The sequence below is a fragment of the Oncorhynchus masou genome, chromosome 11 (genome assembly GCF_036934945.1).
Source record: "Oncorhynchus masou masou isolate Uvic2021 chromosome 11, UVic_Omas_1.1, whole genome shotgun sequence".
NCBI lineage: Eukaryota > Metazoa > Chordata > Actinopteri > Salmoniformes > Salmonidae > Oncorhynchus > Oncorhynchus masou.
Genome location: NC_088222.1, coordinates 44,207,823 through 44,227,785, shown reverse-complemented (window position 1 = coordinate 44,227,785; position 19,963 = coordinate 44,207,823). Strand labels below are relative to the sequence as shown.

At 40.5% G+C, this 19,963-nt stretch overlaps 1 protein-coding gene across 2 annotated transcripts in view; it reads right to left on the bottom strand.

Moving 5' to 3' along the window:
* Nucleotides 1–1,712: 1,712 nt before the first annotated feature.
* LOC135548731 (opioid-binding protein/cell adhesion molecule-like) overlaps nt 1,713–19,963 on the bottom strand; it is a 455,048-nt gene continuing 436,797 nt past the window's right edge. For both annotated transcript variants that reach the window (XM_064978601.1, XM_064978599.1), the window contains 2 exons: nt 11,688–11,839; nt 1,713–8,514 (listed from right to left, as the gene is read on the bottom strand). In XM_064978601.1, coding sequence (XP_064834673.1) covers nt 8,411–8,514; nt 11,688–11,839 — 256 coding nt within the window. In that variant the 3' untranslated portion in view covers nt 1,713–8,410. The remainder of the gene's footprint in view (nt 8,515–11,687; nt 11,840–19,963) is intronic.

The window sequence follows — 19,963 nt, the reverse complement described above, 5'->3', positions numbered from 1 at the left end:
GATTGGATTCAGGTCTGGACTTTGACTTGGCCATTCTAACACCTGGATATGTTTATTTTTGAACCATTCCATTGTAGATTTTGCTTTATGTTTTGGATCATTGTCTTGTTGGAAGACAAATCTCCGTCCCAGTCTCAGGTCTTTTGCAGACTCCATCAGGTTTTCTTCCAGAATGGTCCTGTATTTGGCTCCATCCATCTTCCCATCAATTTTAACCATCTTCCCTGTCCCTGCTGAAGAAAAGGAGGCCCAAACCATGATGCTGCCACCACCATGTTTGACAGTGGGTATGGTGTTTTCAGGGTGATGAGCTGTGTTGCTTTTACGCCAAACATAACATTTTGCATTGTTGCCAAAAAGTTCAATTTTGGTTTCATCTGACCAGAGCACCTTCTTCCACATGTTTGGTGTGTCTCCCAGGTGGCTTGTGGCAAACTTTAAACAACACTTTTTATGGATATCTTTAAGAAATGGCTTTTTTCTTGCCACTCCAGATTTGTGCAATATACGACTGATTGTTGTCCTATGGACAGAGTCTCCCACCTCAGCTGTAGATCTCTGGAGTTCATCCAGAGTGATCATGGGCCTCTTGGCTGCATCTCTGATCAGTCTTCTCCTTGTATGAGCTGAAAGTTTAGAGGGACGGCCAGGTCTTGGTAGATTTGCAGTGTTCTGATACTCCTTCCATTTCAATATTATCGCTTGCACAGTGCTCCTTGGGATGTTTAAAGCTTGGGAAATCTTTTTGTATCCAAATCCGGCTTTAAACTTCTTCACAACAGTATCTCGGAACTGCCTGGTGTGTTCCTTGTTCTTCATGATGCTCTCTGCGCTTTTAACGGACCTCTGAGACTATCACAGTGCAGGTGCATTTATATGGAGACTTGATTACACACAGGTGGATTGTATTTATCATCATTAGTCATTTAGGTCAACATTGGATCATTCAGAGATCCTCACTGAACTTCTGGAGAGAGTTTGCTGCACAAGTAAAGGAGCTGAATAATTTTGCACGCCCAATTTTTCAGTTTTTGATTTGTTAAAAAAGTTTGAAGTATCCAATAAATGTCGTTCCACTTCATGATTGTGTCCCACTTGTTGTTGATTCTTCACAAAAAAATACAGTTTTATATCTTTATGTTTGAAGTCTGAAATGTGGCAAAAGGTCGCAAAGTTCAAGGGGGCCGAATACTTTCGCAAGGCACTGTATAAATATTATGTTGAAGGCAGTTCTCTAACCTGCAGCTAATTTCTATTTGAAGAATGCAATGGACTCATTACATTTACAAAATTGTTCTCCGGCTTTCACCAATAGAACCCTTTTTGGTTCCAACTGCTCGGTCGCAGTTGGAAATGAGAACTTGTTCTCAACTGACCTCTACCTGGTTAAATAAAGGTGAAATAAAATTAAAAAATAAATTTAAAAAGGGTTCTTCAAAGGGGTTGAAGAACCCTTTTAGGTTCCAGGTAGCACCTTTTTTTTCTAAGAGTGTAGATGGAAACCTAATAGATGGACCCAACAGATGGTTTATGTTGACAGGGATCTTAGGACACCCTCATCACAAACCTAGCTATCAGCCAGCACTGAAGATTAGTGGTGAAGAATAGCATCTGTTCATTCTCAATTTCTTATTAAAAGCCAAAAGCAAGTTCCTATGAGAGTGCACATAGCTATACATATAGTTATGAGTTATAAACAAGGGATAAAACACTTATTTAGAGGAAAATATCATTAAGCTTTATTACACTGAACAGATACAACCATCTCTTACTCATTCTCAAATAGAAAAGATACAACTACGCCTTAACATGCACAAATAGTTCAATACTATTACGTTCATTTAGTTTCTTACCAAAAGTCATTGACATACAGTTTTTGTTAATACTTTTGACAGAACAGAAGGGAAAAATAGAAAAAGGAAATGTACAATACCATTTCAATTACAGATAGCGAATAACTTGACAAGTTACGCTGAAAAACAAATGTGCAGCATATTATCTCCTGTAGTCAATAAACGAGGCAAAAGTATTTGAACATTTGAATGTTAATAAAGTTGATCACTTACAAATTCCTGTTCCCAGTTTGAATGAATGGGATGAAGATCATAATTTAGCGTAGAACACTATTTTGAGATTAGTGCTCATACCTCACACTTTGGTGCAAATATTTCATTGACATCATTACATGGTTTACGTTTGATTAGTGTGCATATCTCAAATTATGATTTGTCCTGTGCGCAACTCCCAAATAGTTATTTGAATTCTGCAGTAATTGCTCCCCCCCCACACACTCTCACTGGTTTTGTGGAAGTTACAATATAATTCAAATAACTATATGGCGGTTACATTTGCCAAGACCCACAAATGTTTGCAAACATACGTGTTAGGGGCTCACTGTGGGTGGAAACTGAGATTGAGTAGTGTTCCTTTAAAGTGCAAATACTTATGTGTCAGATGTTTTATCATTCTAGCATGACATTTGCACATGTGGTTGATTTATTGTGTTTTTATTCAGATGTGTAATAATCATAGCAGAATGGTTCATGTTGCATGTATTTAATCTGAGAATGCAAGTTGCAGTGATGATGTCAAGGGTATCATGTGGAGACACTGATAGTGTTTTGCTCTTCTTTACAGTTTGATACATTAATGTACTTTATATGTTGTGAGGCTACAAAAGTAAGAACCCCCTTGGTTTGAATAAACAGCACTGGCGTAGCACACACCACATAGCTAACACAAGCCGGCAGGGCACACAAGCCTTGCGCGGGGTCCCCCGGAGGTCGGGCCCCTCAAATAGTATATGAAAGCGTCATAAGCCATGAAAGAAAAGTTTAGAATTTCAGGAAATTATCTTTAAAACTGCAACATTTTCTTTCAACCTCATGGAAAAATGTATAGAATAGTAGAAAATTAATTAGAGAAAGTTAGGACAATCCTTTTCCGGTCGGGATTTTGTATTTTTTTTTACAGTAGATTTTTTGGGGGGAATTTTGTTGCATTATTTCAGCTTAACATATATATCTAGGCAATCATTTTATAAGGGAAAAGGTCTGACCTTGCGGGGGCCCTGTGAAACTGTGCTACGTCACTAATCAACACGATGCCGATAAGTACAATTGACATCCGTTTTTTTCTACTGTATGAATTATAAAATCATTGTTAAAAGTTGCCACATTTATCGTAAGGATATTGTAACCTGAAATTATAAAAGAGACATCAAGAGTCAGCAAACTCCAAAACAATTGATATTGGAAATTGAAACATTCACATTATGCATTTCTGATGAAATTGCACCCACTGTTTCCAGATAATACCGTTGTTGTTGAGTGTGGTATACTTAACCTGTGGACTGTGGTCCAACTACATACATTTCAACAAAGAAAAAGCAAACAAGGCACACTGCTAGCGTGATACAGATCAGGGATGGACAACTTTGATGGGGATGGGAGCCACAATAAAATGGAACCCATCATGATGGGCCGCAGTAGCCCCTCCCTCCGACTTGCGAGCGAAAAATTTTAGTGGCCCCCCTCATGACAGCAAAGAGAAATAATTTGCTGACTTTCCCGTAATGGAGTGACTGCTGATGCGCAACAACATTTTTTAATTGCAAATTAAATTGAGACCCTGACTGAGTAAAAAATAAAATAATAACAATACTCCTACAAAAGGCGGGGCAGGCCAGTTGCCCATCCCTGATATAGATAATTGTACCCTCTCTTTCAGTTATACAGCATACCTTTCATGTTTCATGATAAACATACTTCCATGTGGTATGACACTACAATACATTATTTTGAACTTCATTTAGCCAGAGAACAAATTACTTTTGTTAGGAAGTATAGCATTTTCAAATTGCATGAAGCCAAATGTGTGTTAATTGTTTCCAATTTAACAAGTTATACTTGAAAGTGGATCCCCATGGTAACTCTGACCCTCATTTTGCTTTTGGTTTATTTACAAACCCAAATCATGGATTGCTATCTGTGAAACCCCACTGTATAGTCATTTTTAGAAAATGAAACCTTTCATTAGGTGAACTATTCCTTTAAAATAATGGTGCAGGAAAAACGGACAGACAGTTTCTGATTGTGTATTAGTTGTGTTGTATTATGTTGGTTCTGAGGGGTATTTATGTTCATACTGTTAGCTGGACATAATTGTTTTTCGCACACAGACATACTACTTGGTGACACTTCCTATCTGTGTGCCATTTGCTAAAGGAATCATTAACAAACATGAATGGAGTCATGTAAGAACAATGAAAAATGAAAAATGAAAAATGTGTATAGATACTTATTACTTGCAAAACGCTGAGCCTTGTTACAAAAGGCTTATCATTTGACAATTAATAAAAGGTTTCCTATGCAATTTATGTTTGTTGTTTATAGATTTTTACATACTTAATTAATGCATACGGGTTCATTAACTATTAATAGACCATTAATAAAGCTTTTATTGACAGCATATGTACAGTTTTGCCGAGTACCCAGTATGGTTAAAGATTTGACACTTTTGTATAGTAAACTGGATGAGATTTGATCAAAAAGAGAAACAACAACAGCTCCCTAGCTAGCCAGTCATTTGCATATGTGCTGCTGAGTTTAGTTTAGTAATGTATGTTGACTCCAGGCATGGAACAGTTTAAGTAGATATGACATCGCTATTGTTGTTTTACTGCTGCTCTTAAATTACTTGTTATTTTTGTTAATTTCTCTTATTCGTATTTACTATAATATTTGTTTTTAACTGCATTGTTGGTTAGGGACTCGTAAGTAAGCGTTTCACTGTAAGGTCTACACTTGTTGATATTCTGCGCATGTGACTAATACAATTTGATTTGATTTGATTTGTTCCCCAGGGATCTACATCTATCTTTTGACCCTCTCTTTGTCATAACTGCAAGATTACAGTTTTGACTAATACACCGTTCATGATCATTTATACACAGATTCGCATTGAACTTTAGGTTTATGACAGCGTGACTGCACTTGTGTTGGCTAAAAAAAAACTTTCCTTTGAGTTTTCCTCAAGTGACAGAGACATTTATTTTGTGGATAAGTTACGACACTTCTACAGTTCTTCATAAATAAAAGTGCAGAAATTGGAGAACTTTGAAGAAATACTCATCAAAGGGCCACTGTACATGGGTGGGGGAGTGGCAAGAAAAACAAAACAGTTTATCCTTCTGACCTAGGAGACACCAGTCTTGATAATACTCATGTTTTAAATATAAAAGTTCAAAACCATGTGTATTGACAACATTTAATTTCATCCGTATTCATCCAGGAATAGTAAATCATTGAATGTTCTCTTTTATAAAACACAATGCACTAAAAACCTTAGTTTGTTTTCTCTTACTTTGCATGGTTAGGGCTCTATTCAATCAGATCCGCTTTAGCCGACACCCACATAGCAGTTGTTTTGGGGGCGTTGGGGGTGGGACTGTGTTAAAGCTGTCAAATCCACAACCGGCTCCTGGCATACCTAAAGTGGACATTGCCATTGGCTGCACGGAGTCACATTAACAGAAATCCCATGCAGCCTTGTTTACAAGGTCTAACGCTGGGATGTGAGATGTAATCTACACCTCAATTAGGATGTTAGAAATACTCATTATTTCATTTAATGATTTTTCAGTTTGAGCATAATTATTTACATCCTACACTTTCTCATACACTACAGTGAGTATTGTAGTATTTACAGTTAACTGGAGTATAAATACTGTGGAAATGACTTCCCACGGCAGGGGGCCCAATTGTAACCCATTATAGTCTTCAAAATGACATAGTCTGAACGGTGTCTGTGTGTGTGTGTGTGTGTGTGTGCGTGTGTGTGTGTGTGTGTGTGTGTGTGTGTGTGTGTGTGTGTGTGTGTGTGTGTGTGTGTGTGAGTGTGTGTGTGTGTGTGTGTGTGTGTATACACACTCTTCTCTGCTGCTGCCTGATAACCAGGCAGTTTTGGGACGGGACCAACATGCAACAAACCAGGTGGTGATTGCATTGTGGGGTGGCTGTGCGAAGGCTGATCAGAAGTGACAGCTGTGACATTGAATGGTTCTTATTCATTTGAAAGAAAAGGAGAAGACATAACAGCTTGAGCCCCCCAAATAGATAGAGTTGATAGCGATACAGGGTACATGCCGATCCTCACCCTTTACTATTCAACCCTCTGATTGATAGAACACTGGGGTCAGTGCAAAACATGTATTGATCAAATGGCAAGCTACATTTGTTATAGCAAATTAATTGTTTTTCACTGGACATTTTATAATGAAAGAACTTTAGAGCCTGCATTTGATACGCATGTGATCTTAATTGGATTCAATGCCTCCTCCTACACTTGTATGTTATTGTTTCATTTTGTGTGGGCCATCATGGGAAGTAATGTGTCACATAGTCAAAAGTACTAAGGACTTTGTTTTTACAGTTCATAATTTACGGACAATGTAAAACTTTATCTTCAGCTGACATGTTGATTTACTCACCATAACGGTTACATCATTGCGATTCATGGACTCACTTGTATGTATGTTTTAAAGTACATTTCCTGCAATTCCACACATTTTGCCATGGGGCAGTTTTACAGCTAATGGGGTGGAGATACTTTTTTCAGTTTTAAAGCAAATTTCCTGCAGGTCTCCACAATTTGCCATAACTTATGCCATGTTAATGATGTTAATGATATGAGTGAGAGTGTCTAATCAAATCAATGGGGGTTCCCTTGAGGTCAGGGCCTCTGGGCATGTGCCCTGAGTGCCTGGTCAGTGTTCAGCCATGATTACTCCAAGTGTAGATAGCTGGCTAGACTAATTTACCGATCTAAAAATTGTTGGCTGACATGGCTAATGGAGATTTTTAAAATTCTGATGCACAACCAAATTTCATACTTGCACCTTGTGTATTCTACTATTTTAACTCTCAACAGTAAGTTGAGATCCCCGAGTTCCTTAAAAAAAAGTGTTTTGTTGTTGCTGTTCTGGGGCACCCTAGCAGCCTGAGTCCTTAAGCAACCGCTTATGCCTGGAGCCGGCCCTGGCTATATCACACAGTTAACCATGCAGGTAAAGTACATGAGAAGCATTCTAAACTAGAGGAAATAATGAACGTGGTTCAGTGAATTTCTGCTAGGCTCTTTGCAGAATTTTTTAGATTTGATTGTGACAGTAATTTAGGTAATCAGGCAACGTCATTTGGAAACTGTTCCTAAATCAGAAACCTTTGTGTCTGTTCAATAGATATGCAGATATACACATCCAATATGCACACCAGTTTCAATGTTTATTTGAATTGGGCCTGAAACAGTAAAAGGACACAAACCGACAGACATTCACAATTTTTCAATCCCTGGTCAATGCAGAGAGCTAGAATGACTTCTGGGTTTATACTCTCTTGTTTTCTGTGAGGTTTTGCCATTTAAAGAGAGATCAGAACATTTGATCAATGACTCATTTCTCTTCACTTCTTGTAGTGGGGAGCGCAGGACGTATTTCTACATGTATCCTGTTGGAATCATGTTGTTTTTACTTTACCGTTTGCGGTTTGTTCGTAGACACCCACATTAGCTAAATGGGATTGTGGGATGTCACTGTAGTCAGTGAGAGAAAAAATCACTTGTGCAGTGAATAAACTGTTTTCTTTGCACATTTCTGCCTGTGTATATCAGTCTTGTCTGTCTCAAAACTCCCTTTGTAAAAGGCGATAGCCAATTTCAGACAACTTAAAAAGCACTGTCATCAATTATCTTTGACTATGCAGTTCTTCTCAGTGACAACCCCAAAAACTGTGTCAGTGCTGTTTATGCTTCAACAGTGCTTTTTTTGCTGTGTATGGACTTCCTTTGTCACAAATAATCCTTAAATATTTGATATTGTGTTGTTCTGCCACTGAAGTTGACATTGTTTATATTGAATGGTCTGTTTTTGTTATTATTCTGTTGCATACAACTGTAAAAATACAGTAAAATGAACAATCACATTGCATGTTTTATTTTTTTTGTAATTTACTTTAAAAAAGCTTATGTTATTGTACAGAGAACAAACAGGACAGGACACACCAGTAATCTGAATGTACACCTCAATATTTGGGCAAAACCAGTCAACTATCAACACTTACATTAACTTTTTGTTTCCCCTTTTTTACATACAAAAGGTTGGAGTGACACAAACTTGGTAGTACCATCACCTCAGATCAGCTTCCAGGTCGACCCTCTCCCTCCCCACCCTCCTAGATATGTCTCATCTTCTGGTTTTTGTCCAAAAGAAGACATACCGCAAATGCAAACCCCCCAAAAAGAAGAGCAAACCAACGATGTTATTGGTGGTTCCTTTTGTTCCATTTCTTCTTCTGGGACCAAGAGTCTTGTTGTTTTTCAGTGCTGATAGAAGCTGATGATGGCCTGTGTTACATCAAAACTTGAGTAGGAACAAAAAGAAAACAGTCAGCAGTAGGCAGAACGAGCAGTGGAGCGACAGTGCTGCCCTGTTCACATCGTGCATCATGGTCCCAGGGCCTGTGGGGAAAAATATTTAGATATTAACTTCACAATAAGGCATCTAAAGAGACAGTGCTTACCCCACTTAGCTCTCTTACTGTGTCTATCCCCCCTCCACAGCTAAAAAAGTGTGGGATCTATTGGCTTTAACTGACAACAAAACTGGATGTTGGATTTAGGGCCTTTTCCTGGAAAGTAATCTAGGGGAAGGAGGACTGGAAAGAGGTCATCATCAGCAGTAACGTTAGGTAAAGAACCAACAAGATGCATTCCTCCTGCACATTGAATAGGACCGGTTGCTTTGAAAACTGAGCATATCCTCCATTAGACACTGACCATCTAAACAAAGCATAGCCAGGAACTCAAATAGCTATTTAAACACAAATCCATCATTCATATCAGAGACGACAGGGTATTCTATACCCTTTGATGATCAAAAAGAAACATGCAGTACAAAACAAACAACATTCCCCAAATACTTTGGCATGTGAAGTGAGGAGCACAACTGAGGCTAGAGGAGATATTCATGATTATAACATTGAGAATAGAATAGTGTAGGATGGCTAAAATTGCTACTTAATATGTGTTTTTGTTGAAGTTTGTTACTCTCTGTAAACTGCTGGAACTGCATTCAAAGGAAAAGTTGACAATACACTGTGGATTAACTGTAATGCTATCCTAAGAGTTCTAGAAGTTTTCTATGACTCAACAAATTTGTATACTGAGCTATTGTATTCTCTCAATAGCTATTGAATCCAAAGAGGCTCAGCTCATTCACATGATATGCCTCTAGAGATAATCAAGAAGTTGGTGCTTTTTGTCCTATTCACGTCAACAATGTTACAATTAATTTATTAATGGCTTTACTCTACATTACAAAACTGCAAGTTTGGTTCACTGTGGATTTTCCCCCCACAACTATGAATAAGACCACTGACAAACAATATGTACAGTATATGTCTGCTTTATACCCCACCATACAGACAGATCTACATTTAGGCCAGGATTCAATCAGATCAGCGTTAACCCCCAGTTACCAGCAACTGCATAGTGTATAATTTATTTTGTTTAGGCAATGTTGGAGGTGTAACTGCATTCTGTAGATAATCTGTAACCATGAAGTGCTTCAAAAGGCTGGTCATGGCTCACATCAACACCATTATCCCAGAAACCCTAGACTCACTCCAATTTGCATACCACCCTAACAGATCCACAGAGAGAGCTTCAAGTTCCTTTGTGTCCACATTACCAACAAATTTACGTGGTCCAAGCACACTAAGACAGTCGTGAAAAGGGCACAACAAAACCTATTCCTCCTCAGGAGACTGAAAAGATTTGGCATGGGTCATCAGATCATCAAAAGGTTCTACAGCTGCACCATCGAGAGCATCCTGACTGGTTGAATCACTGCCTGGTATGGCAACTGCACGGCCTCCGACCGCAATGCGCTACAGAGGGTAGTGCGGGACCAAGCTTCCTGCCATCCAGGACCTTTATACCAGGCACTGTCAAAGGAAGGCGCTAAAAATTGTTAAAGACTCCAGCCACCCTAGTCATAGACTGGTCTCTCTCCAACCGCCCGGCAAGCAGTACCGGAGCGCCAAGTCTAGGTCCAAGAGGCTTTTAAACAGCTTCTACCCCCAAGCCATAAGACTCCTGAACATCTAATCAAATGGCCACCCAGACTTTTTGCATTGCCCACCCCTTCTTTTACACCGCTGCTACTCTCTGTTGTTATCATCATCTATGCATAGTCACTTTAATAACTCTACCCACATGTACATATTAACCGGTGCTCCCGCACATTGACTCTGTACGGGTACCCCCCTGTATATAGTCTTGCTATTGTTATTTTACTGCTGCTCTTTAATTACTTGTTACTTTTATTTCCTATTGTAATTCATATTTTTTTAACTGCATGGGTCTCGAAAATAAGCATTTCACTGTAAGGTTTTATTCAATCAGATCCAGTTAACCTGCGGTAACCGACAACTGCATAGCATATTAGGTCTTTTGTTTAGGCAATGTCGGAGGTGTAACTGCATCGTAATTGTCAAATCCACAGGTGGCTCCAGGCATTATACCTATCGCAGACATTGCCATTGGATGCATTAGTAGAAATCCCATGCAGCTGTATTAGAAGATCAAACACAGGAATATGTGATGTCATCTAAACCTTGATTAGGCTGATATAAATCCTTATTATTATGTTTAATGATTTTAAGTTTGAGTGTCATTATTTCTATATAGCCTACAAAAGCCACATTCGTTGATTACAGGTGATAAAATCGAGCACACAGCGATGCAATCACCATAGCTAAACATTGTCAGCAGAATGGCCCAAACTGAAGAGCTCAGTAACTTTCAAACTGGCACCGTTCCAACGAGTCAGTTCATCAAATGTCTGCCCTGCTGGAGCTGCCCATGTCAACTGTAAGTGCTGTTATTGTGAAGTAGAAACTTCTAGGAGCAACAATGTCTCAGCCCCGAAGTCGTAGGCTACACAAGCTCACGGAACGGAACCGCTGAGTGTTGAAGCTCGTAGAGCGTAAAAAATCTTCTGTCAATCTTCTCAGTTACAACACTCAATACTGAGTTCTAAACTATTTTTCATGGTTCGGGCTTGGCCCCTTAGGTCCAGTGAAGGGAAATCTTAACTCTACAGCATACAAGACAATTCTGTGCTTCCTACTTTGTGGCAACAGTTTGGGTAAGGCCCGTTCCTGTTTCAGCATGACATTCCCCCTGTAAACAAAGAGCGGTCCATACAGAAATTATTTGTCGCCATCAGTGTGAAATAACTTGACCGGCCTGCACAAAGCCCTGACCTCAACCACATTGAACACCTTTGGGATGAATTGGAGCGCCGACTGCGAGCCACGCCTAATCGCCCAACATCAGTGCCCGACCTCACTAATGCTCTTGTGGCTGAATGGAAGCAAGCCCCCACAGCAAGGTTCCAACATCTAGTGGAAAGCCTTCCCAGAAGAGTGGAGGCTGTTATAGCAGCAAAGGCGGGACCAACTGCATATTAATGCCCATGATTTTGAGCATGTGTCCACATACTTTTGTCTTTAAACAATAGCATCTTCAATTGCTATAATTGCATCCCCAGTGCACACAATAACACAAAAACATGTACAGTATTAAACCGATATAGTACTTCAACAGTAACAGTAAGGCAGTCTTACCATAGAGGATTATACTTGCATTGGTGATCCCCATGGTGTTCAGGGCAACACACGTGTAGTTTCCGTAGTCCTCTTCAGAAACATTCAAAAACATAAGCATGGATTGTTTACCTTGGTTCTCTATCTTAACCCCATTCAGTCCATTGAAGAGTCTGTAAAGAAGAAAATACGTTCTTAGAATATTGGTACTGGAATCCCATATCTACTGTATATGTTTATCCATCAGAAAATCCCTATAGACGTGAAGTTAAAAGCTACATCTTATCTCAATCAAATTTGGCCCATTGGGGGATATGGTGTGAAGGTGTCGTCCAAGGGTGTGAAATAAATTTTGCCCCGGGGCCGCATTTCTTTGCCATCAATATTAGCCAAAAATAGCTTTCTACTCATTGTTTTGGTAATTTTCTATTCTCCCCTGATTGTCTAGCTATTATTAGCAAGCTGGACAGTCCATTATCATTTCTAAACAGTTTCGATTTGGTTTAAGTCATTAAAAAAATATTGAGTTTATCCCCTAGATTGGACGCCCGTATGTTTGAAACCCTTGGTGTAGTCTGTAAACAATGTCAGTATAATCCAGTCCAGTTTGAGTGCATTGCTGTGTAGGTATTTGTGTATGTCACAGGAGGTTGGTGGCAACTTAATTGGGGAGGATGGGCTTGTGGTAATGGCTGGAGCAGAATAGATGGAACGGTATCAAATACTTCAAACACACGTTTTCCGTGGGTTTAATGCCATTCCATTTGTGCCGTTCCAGCCATTATTATGATCCATCCTCCCCTCATCATTCTCCACTGGTGCATGTGTATGTCCTTGAGAAGGGCTTAGCACAAGCATGGCTGCTAGGTAAAGACTATTAGTCTCGGGAACTTACATCGACAAAAATACTTCTGAAATATGTCTCTAGAGCCCTAATACTGAACACAGCTCATTGGGTCATGCTGAGACGACAGCTCTGGATCGCTGTACAACAATCTGCATTGTGTAAAAAAAAATATTTGGCTGCATCACTAATATTCCCCACACTTCACTGGCTTGTGCCGGTTCGTTTCGAAACAAGATAGTGCAGTGATTTATTATTTTTTTAAACTATACTTTCTCAGGGGTTGTCCAAGCAAAGCAGCCCATTGACAGAAACAAATTATGCAAAAACAAACACAAGTCGACTTTGGTGGCAATGATGGTTCTCGTCCAAAGAAAGTAAAGTAATTTGAATAGTAAATTATAATTATACAAAATTAAATATCGCCTGTGGAAAATAAAAACAGCTGGGGGATATAAATCTCCTAACAATCAACAAAGGCTGAGACCCTTAAATACCCAGTGCAGTCAAAAACATGAATTCCAGACTATGTTGGAATAATACTGTGAAATATGAAAAGGATGACAATGCCCTTTTAGTGTAAGAGCTGTTTGAAAAGACCTCCTGAAATGTCATCCTGTTGATGGGTGTACATGGGGTGTGGTGTATGGCCTATATACAATGGTGGAAAAAGTACCCTGCTGTCCTACTTGAGTAAAGTAAAGATACCTTCGTAAAAAAATGACTCAAGTAAAAGGGAAAGTCACCCAATAAAATACTATTTGAGTAAAAGTAAAAGTAAAAGTCAATGTAAAATTCAATGTAATTGCAAAATATACTGAATTATCAAAAGTAAAATGTAAAAGTTTAAATCATTTCAAATTGCCTATATTAAGCAAACCAGACGGCACAATTCCATTTTTATTTATGGATAGCCAAGGGACACTTTCCAACACAGACATTTACAAACAAAGCTTTTGTGTATTTGTGTTTAGTGAGTCCACCAGATCAGGCGGTAGGGATGACCAGGGATGTTCTCTTGATAAGTGAGTGAATTTGTCCTGCTAAGCGTTCAAAATGTAACGAGTACTTTTGGGTGTCAGGGAAAATGTATGGAGTAAAAAGTAAATTATTTTCTTTAGGAATGTAGTGAAGTAAAAGTAAAAGTTGTCAAAAAATATAAATATTAAAGTAAAGTACAGATACCCCCAATAAATATTTAAGTAGTACTTTAAAGTATTTTTACTTAAGTACATTACACCGCTGCCTATATACCACGACTAAGGGATGTTCTTATGCACAACGCAAAGCGGAGTGCCTGGATACAGCCCTTAGCTGTGGTGTATAGGCCAAATACCACTAACCCCCGAGGTGCCTTTTTGCTTTTAGAAACCATTTGCCAACACAGTAAGGCAAAGAAAGACACATCTATATTGAACATTTTGTTTTAATATATAAATTCATAATAAATACATTTCGCCAGAAAAAGTATTCTCGTTGCTAGACTGGTTGCTATGCAACATAACCACAGGCTAGCTAGTACGTTTTCATTAAATGTATGCAAAAACAGAGCATTAGCGCCACTTCGAGTGACTAACACACAGCAATTATTTATTAATGTTGATCTGAATGATGCCTTTTATTGTGCATGAATGAAAAAATTGCCCCACGTTATTGTTTGTTATTGCCTTGCCCATGTTGTTGTTTGTTGGATCCATGCTGCTGGACATGGATGACATTCTTCTAGTTGGGGAAGTTGCTGCTTTGTTGTCAGAGAGAATAGTGCTAAACCGCTTCGTCGCTTCCAGATTTGGCATCCATTAACTTTGAAGATAGGTTTCAGATCTGTGTCTACTGACAGACATTATTTCTCATGGTTCGGAGGCAGTGGTTTGTGTAAATCTGCGACTCCCATCGGCTTTTTGATGAACCTGAAAGATATAAAAGAAAATAATGTTAGCTAATAGTTGGGCCGACATAGCTACCAGTTATATTGTCAGGGTAAAATTGATTTAGCTAGCTAGCTAACAGTTACATACCATATGTATCCATTCACTGCTTTCTGTTTCGGGAGGAGGTACAGCGCAGGGGCGATGGAGGGATGGAGGGACAGATACTACTTAAGCGTAGCTATCAGGCAGAGGGGATCACCCGGCAGTTCAAACATGTATCCCCGTCCACTCTCCCTGTTCTTCTCCTGCAGGCCCTTGTGTTTTTTGTGGGTTTGTTGAACGAGAGAGTTGCATACTGTAAGCTGTTCTCGTCTGTACATATGTACATTAAATGAGTCAGGTTTCAACAGACGGTTTCCCTCCTTCACCCTTTTGCTCAAAATGAAGTTGAACATCAAACCATTGTTTCTTCACCAAACCATCAGGTGTTTCAGTGTCCAGAACCTTGGATTGTTTGATGAGCTGCATGTCTTTTTCAGTTATGGCTGTGTGGTGGGCAGCTTTGTCGAGTGCCTCTTTCCTCACGTTTTTATTTACGTCGACAAACACATTGTTGCTCGTTGTGAATTCGGTGTCCTTCTGTATATTCCATGCCAAACTGATAGGGGGGATCTTTGATATGTTGGTTCAAACCAGCTCTGTGTCCAGCATAGCTGCTAATCTCATGTTCTTCGCCATTCATGTTCCTGACTGAACCATAAAAGTCCTGTAGGATGTCGTTCAGCTCCATTTTTGTTGTATTCCCAAACTCACAATGTATCCCTTTTTCCACACACCAGTCAGTGAAGCAGGTAAGAGCCCACTTTGTTTGTTTCACATTGTACTTGTTTCTTTCAAGTTCATCTAAACTCTTATTTTCTACATGGGCATGTCAAACAAATTTTGATGTAGCCAATTTGTCAAGGTGAAAGGCGCAATGATGTCAAGATGAAAAGGCTAAACGTGGTATACAAGCTCACATACCCACAGCTAAATGTTGCTTTAGACAATCAGCATCCAGTATCTAAACTACCAGGTTTATAATAGTTACTAGACGAATAAGAAATACACTTCCAAACCTCTCTGCCAATATCAACTAGTTTTCAGTTTTTCCCTCTCCACTCAGACCACGTCCAGACAGTCCTAGCAAAATTCTTGCTTGAGAAATTGCTCTTTTTGAGAAATTGCTCTTTGCAAGCTATTTTTGTTTCTTTTAGACCATTTTTATAAAAAAAAATAACTATCACAGTAAGCTACATAACCTTTTCACACGTACCAACACACGAGTGGGATCATCTACAGTTGTCCCTGCAATGTACGCTCAAACCAGTGTGATTACAACACTTATTTAGTATGTCAAGTTTTGATTGACACAACAGTCAGCATTTGAGCTAGCCGCACTGTTTTTTCACAGAAACATTTTGCAAGTCTAAGTTTTGTCCTGAATGTGACCAGTTTATTTTTGGATGCAATGTTCAGACATTCACAGAAGTAAAGACAGCATACAGAATCCTCAAAAACGGAAAATGTAGGCTACATTAGACCTTGTGCTAAATGAGGAAAGATTGACATAACACAAGCCGTCATATTTAGATCATTCTCAGCTGACAGAAACCACAATATGAATTAGCTAATAGCAACTACAATTTATAATTCATCACATCACGGGTAAGCTCACCATTGATTGAAATAATTGGGTAAAACACCTTTTAAAAAACAATAGTAATCCGACGATGGCTAGTTTGTGCTCGCCGCCATGTTTGTTTTTTCGCGTTAACCAAAGATAATAAGAGGAGACAAGATGAGTTTGGTTTGTTTGCAGTGTGCATGTTGAAGGGGGTGTGTTGTCTACGATCATTCATGTCCCTTCATTCACTTCCGGAAGTTTACTTGAAAGATAATTGAACCATTCCTTCACCTCATTATAACATCTTTGATCAGACAGAAGTGTACGTGACACGCGAAATGTATTGTATAATGTCAACAAACATGGCGCCACACAAAGCTGGCAAATAGCTTAACATTAGGCCATTATAATCAGTACAACCTTCAAAAAAGTATTTTACACACATCATAGGTGTCCATTACAATCTATGCAATCATCTGAATGCATTATTTTCACCAGTACTTGAAAACATTTGAAGAAAACTGGACACACCTACTCATTCAAGGGTTTTTCTTTTACATTGTAGAATAATAGTGAAGACATCAAAACTATGGAATAACACCTACGGAATCATGTAGAAACCAAAAAAGTGTTAAACAAATCAAAATATATTTTAGATTTTAGATTCTTCAAAGTAGTCACATTTATATACAGTACCAGTCAAAAGTTTGGACAAACCTACACATTCAATGGTTTTTCTTTATTTTTACTATCTTCTACATGGTAGTATAATAGTAAAGACATAAACACTATGAAATAACACATATGGAATCATGTATTTTAGATTCTTCAAAATAGCCACCCTTTGCCTTGATGACAGCTTTGCACACTTTTGTCATTCTCTCAACCAGCATCACCTGGAATGCTTTTCCAACAGTCTTGAAGGAGTTCCCACATATGCTGAGCACTTGTTGGCTGCTTTTCCTTCACTCTGCGGTCCAACTCATCCCAAACCATCTCAATTGGGTTGAGGTAGGTTGATTGTGGAAGCCAGGTCCTCTGTTGCAGCACCTCATCACTCTCCTTCTTGGTCAAATAGCCCTTACACAGCCTGGAGTTGTGTTGGGTCATTGGCCTGTTGAAAAACAAATGATAGTCCCACAGCGCAAACCTGATGGGAAGACATATCGCTGCAGAAAGTGTCCATTGAATTCTAAATAAATCACTGACACTGTCACCAGCAAAGCACACCTACACCTCCTCCTCCATGCTTCAGAGGGGGGACTACACATGCGGATATCATCCGTTCACATTCAAAGACACGGCGATTGGAACCAAAAATCTGAAATTTGAACCAAAAATTTCCACCGGTCTAATGTTCATTGATCGTGTTTCTTGGCCCAAGCAAGTCGCTTCTTCTTATTGATGTCCTTTAGTAGTGGTTTCTTTGCTTAAATTCAACCATGAAGGCTTGATTCACGCAGTCTCCTCTGAACAGTTGATGTTGTAATATGTCTGTTACTTGAACTCTGTGAAGCATTTATTTGGGCTGCAATTTCTGAGGTTGGTAACTCTAATGAACTCTGGGTGTTCCATTCCTGTGGCGGTCCTCATGACAGGCAGTTTCATCATATCGCTTTATTGTTTTTGCGACCACACTTGAAGAAACTTTCAAAGTTCTTCACATTTTCCGCATTGATCTTCATGTCACACCATGATCTGATCCACCTGTCTTTGTCCTTGTCTCCACCACCCTCCAGATGTTTCCCATCTTCCCCATTATCCCCTGTGAATTTATACCTGTGTTCTTTGGTTGTCTGTGGCCAGTTAGTCTTGTCTCGTCAAGCCTACCAGCGTGTTTTTCGTACTCCTGTTTTCTTGAGCCCCTGTTTTTCTAGTTTTCCTGGTTTGGATCATCCTGCCTGCCCTGAACCTGCCTTCCATTCCGTACCTTTTGACATTGCCCTGGATTACTGACCTCTGCCTGCCCTGACCCTGAGCTTGCCTGCCACTCTGTGCCTTACGGACTCTGCCAAGGACTACCAACCTCTGCCTGCCCTTGACCTGTCATTTGCCAGCCCCCTGTTTTACAACAGATGTCTGTTATTCTAACTGTCTGCATCTGGATCTTATCCTGAGTCGTGACAGTACGATCTGGCCATGATGGACCCAGCAGACTCGGACCAGCTCCGCAATGCCAGCTCCGCAATGCCGTCTCCTCCCAAGGAGCCACTATTGGGAGGCACGAGGAATTGCTTCATGGTCTTATGGAAGGTTTCCAGACCTTTGCAAAATGCCATGACCGTGTGTTTATTACATTGATGGAGCAATTCTGCAGGTTGTCTGTTAGGCAACCTATCAAGACGGTAACCTCAGTAACCCGGCTGTCAGCAGTGCGTCTTTCCCGGCCATCCGGCTTCCCAAGAACCCCGCTTACCTCCCCCGGAACACTTTGCTTGAGAATTGGGAACCTGTTGGGGGTTTCTCTCTCAGTGTTCACTCATCTTCGAGCTGCAGCCCTCCTCCTTCCGCTCAAAGATAGCATACCTTATCACATTGTCCGGGTGGGCTCTTGCCTGGGCTACAGCAGTGTGGGAACAACAGTCTGCCGTGTGCTTCAGTCTGGAGGAGTTTGTGGCTGAGGTGAAGAAGGTTTTAGATTCTCCGTTGTCCGCGAGAGAGGCTCCCCGGTAGTTACTCGAGCTTCAGTAAGACTCCTACATGTGTGGCAGACTATGGATTTCCGCATGTTGGCTGCCGAGAGTGCCTACAACCCAGAATCCCTGTACGAAACATTCCAACACAGATTATCGGAGGAAGTTAAGGACCAGTTCGCAGCCCGGGAACTGCCGCCAGATGTCGAATCGATCATCGCCTTGACTATCTAGATCAGTGGGCGGCTACGGGTACGTAGGAAGGAGAGGAGGTCCAATTCCTGTCCCCCTCGCCCACCCAAGGATTCCACCTTGCCTCCAAGGCATCCCGGAAGTCCCCGACATCTACGTTTCTGAGACAATCCAAGGCTACCCGAGTTCTCCCGAGAGTCTCCAGAATCTGCCAATTCGCCTCTTCCTGAGCCGATGCAAATAGTCAGAGCTAGGTTGTCTCCAGCTGAATGTTTATGCAGACAATACGAAGAGTTGTTTGTATTCTGGGACTAATGGTCATTTTGTGTCTACCTGTCCACTAAAAAACCAGGCTCACTGGTAGGTGCGAGTACTCTGGTGGGCCATACGGAGAATTTTCCTTCTCCCCTTACTCACACCCATCTGCATGTCATCCTGCTTTGGGGGAACCAGTCAAAATCTCTCCCGGTACTCATCAACTCTGCGGCCCACAATACCACTCCCATCAACCTGCGAGTGTCAGGGAACCACAGCGAGGCTATACAGTTCATGATTATTAAGTCTTCCCAAGTTCCCGTGGTATTGGGATTCACTTGGCTCTAGTGACACAATCCCCCCCATCGACTGGACTGCTGGTGCTATCATGGCCTAGAGCCCATTCTGCCACGCCAATTGCCTGAAGTTGGCGCAGCCTGCCCCGGGACATCTTTGTGTGGGCTTAGAAGTAGCCTCAGACCTCTCCGCCGTTCCAGCAGAGTACCAGGACCTCTGGGAGGTTTTCAGTAAGGCCCAGGCCACTTTGTTTCATCCGCATCGACCCTATGACTGTGGGATTTATCTTCTCCTGGGCACCACACCACCCCGGTGACGACTGTATTCACTGTCGGGTCTGGGGACCAAGGCTATGGAGACCTACATCAAGGAATCCCTGGCCCTGGACTACCGACCTCTGCCTGCCTTTGACCTGTCGTTTGCCTGCCCCCAATTTTATAATAAACATATGTTATACGAACTGTATCCATTTGGGTCTTATCCTGAGTCGTCATACTTCATGTGTTAAAGTAATGATGGACTCTCATTTCTCTTTGCTT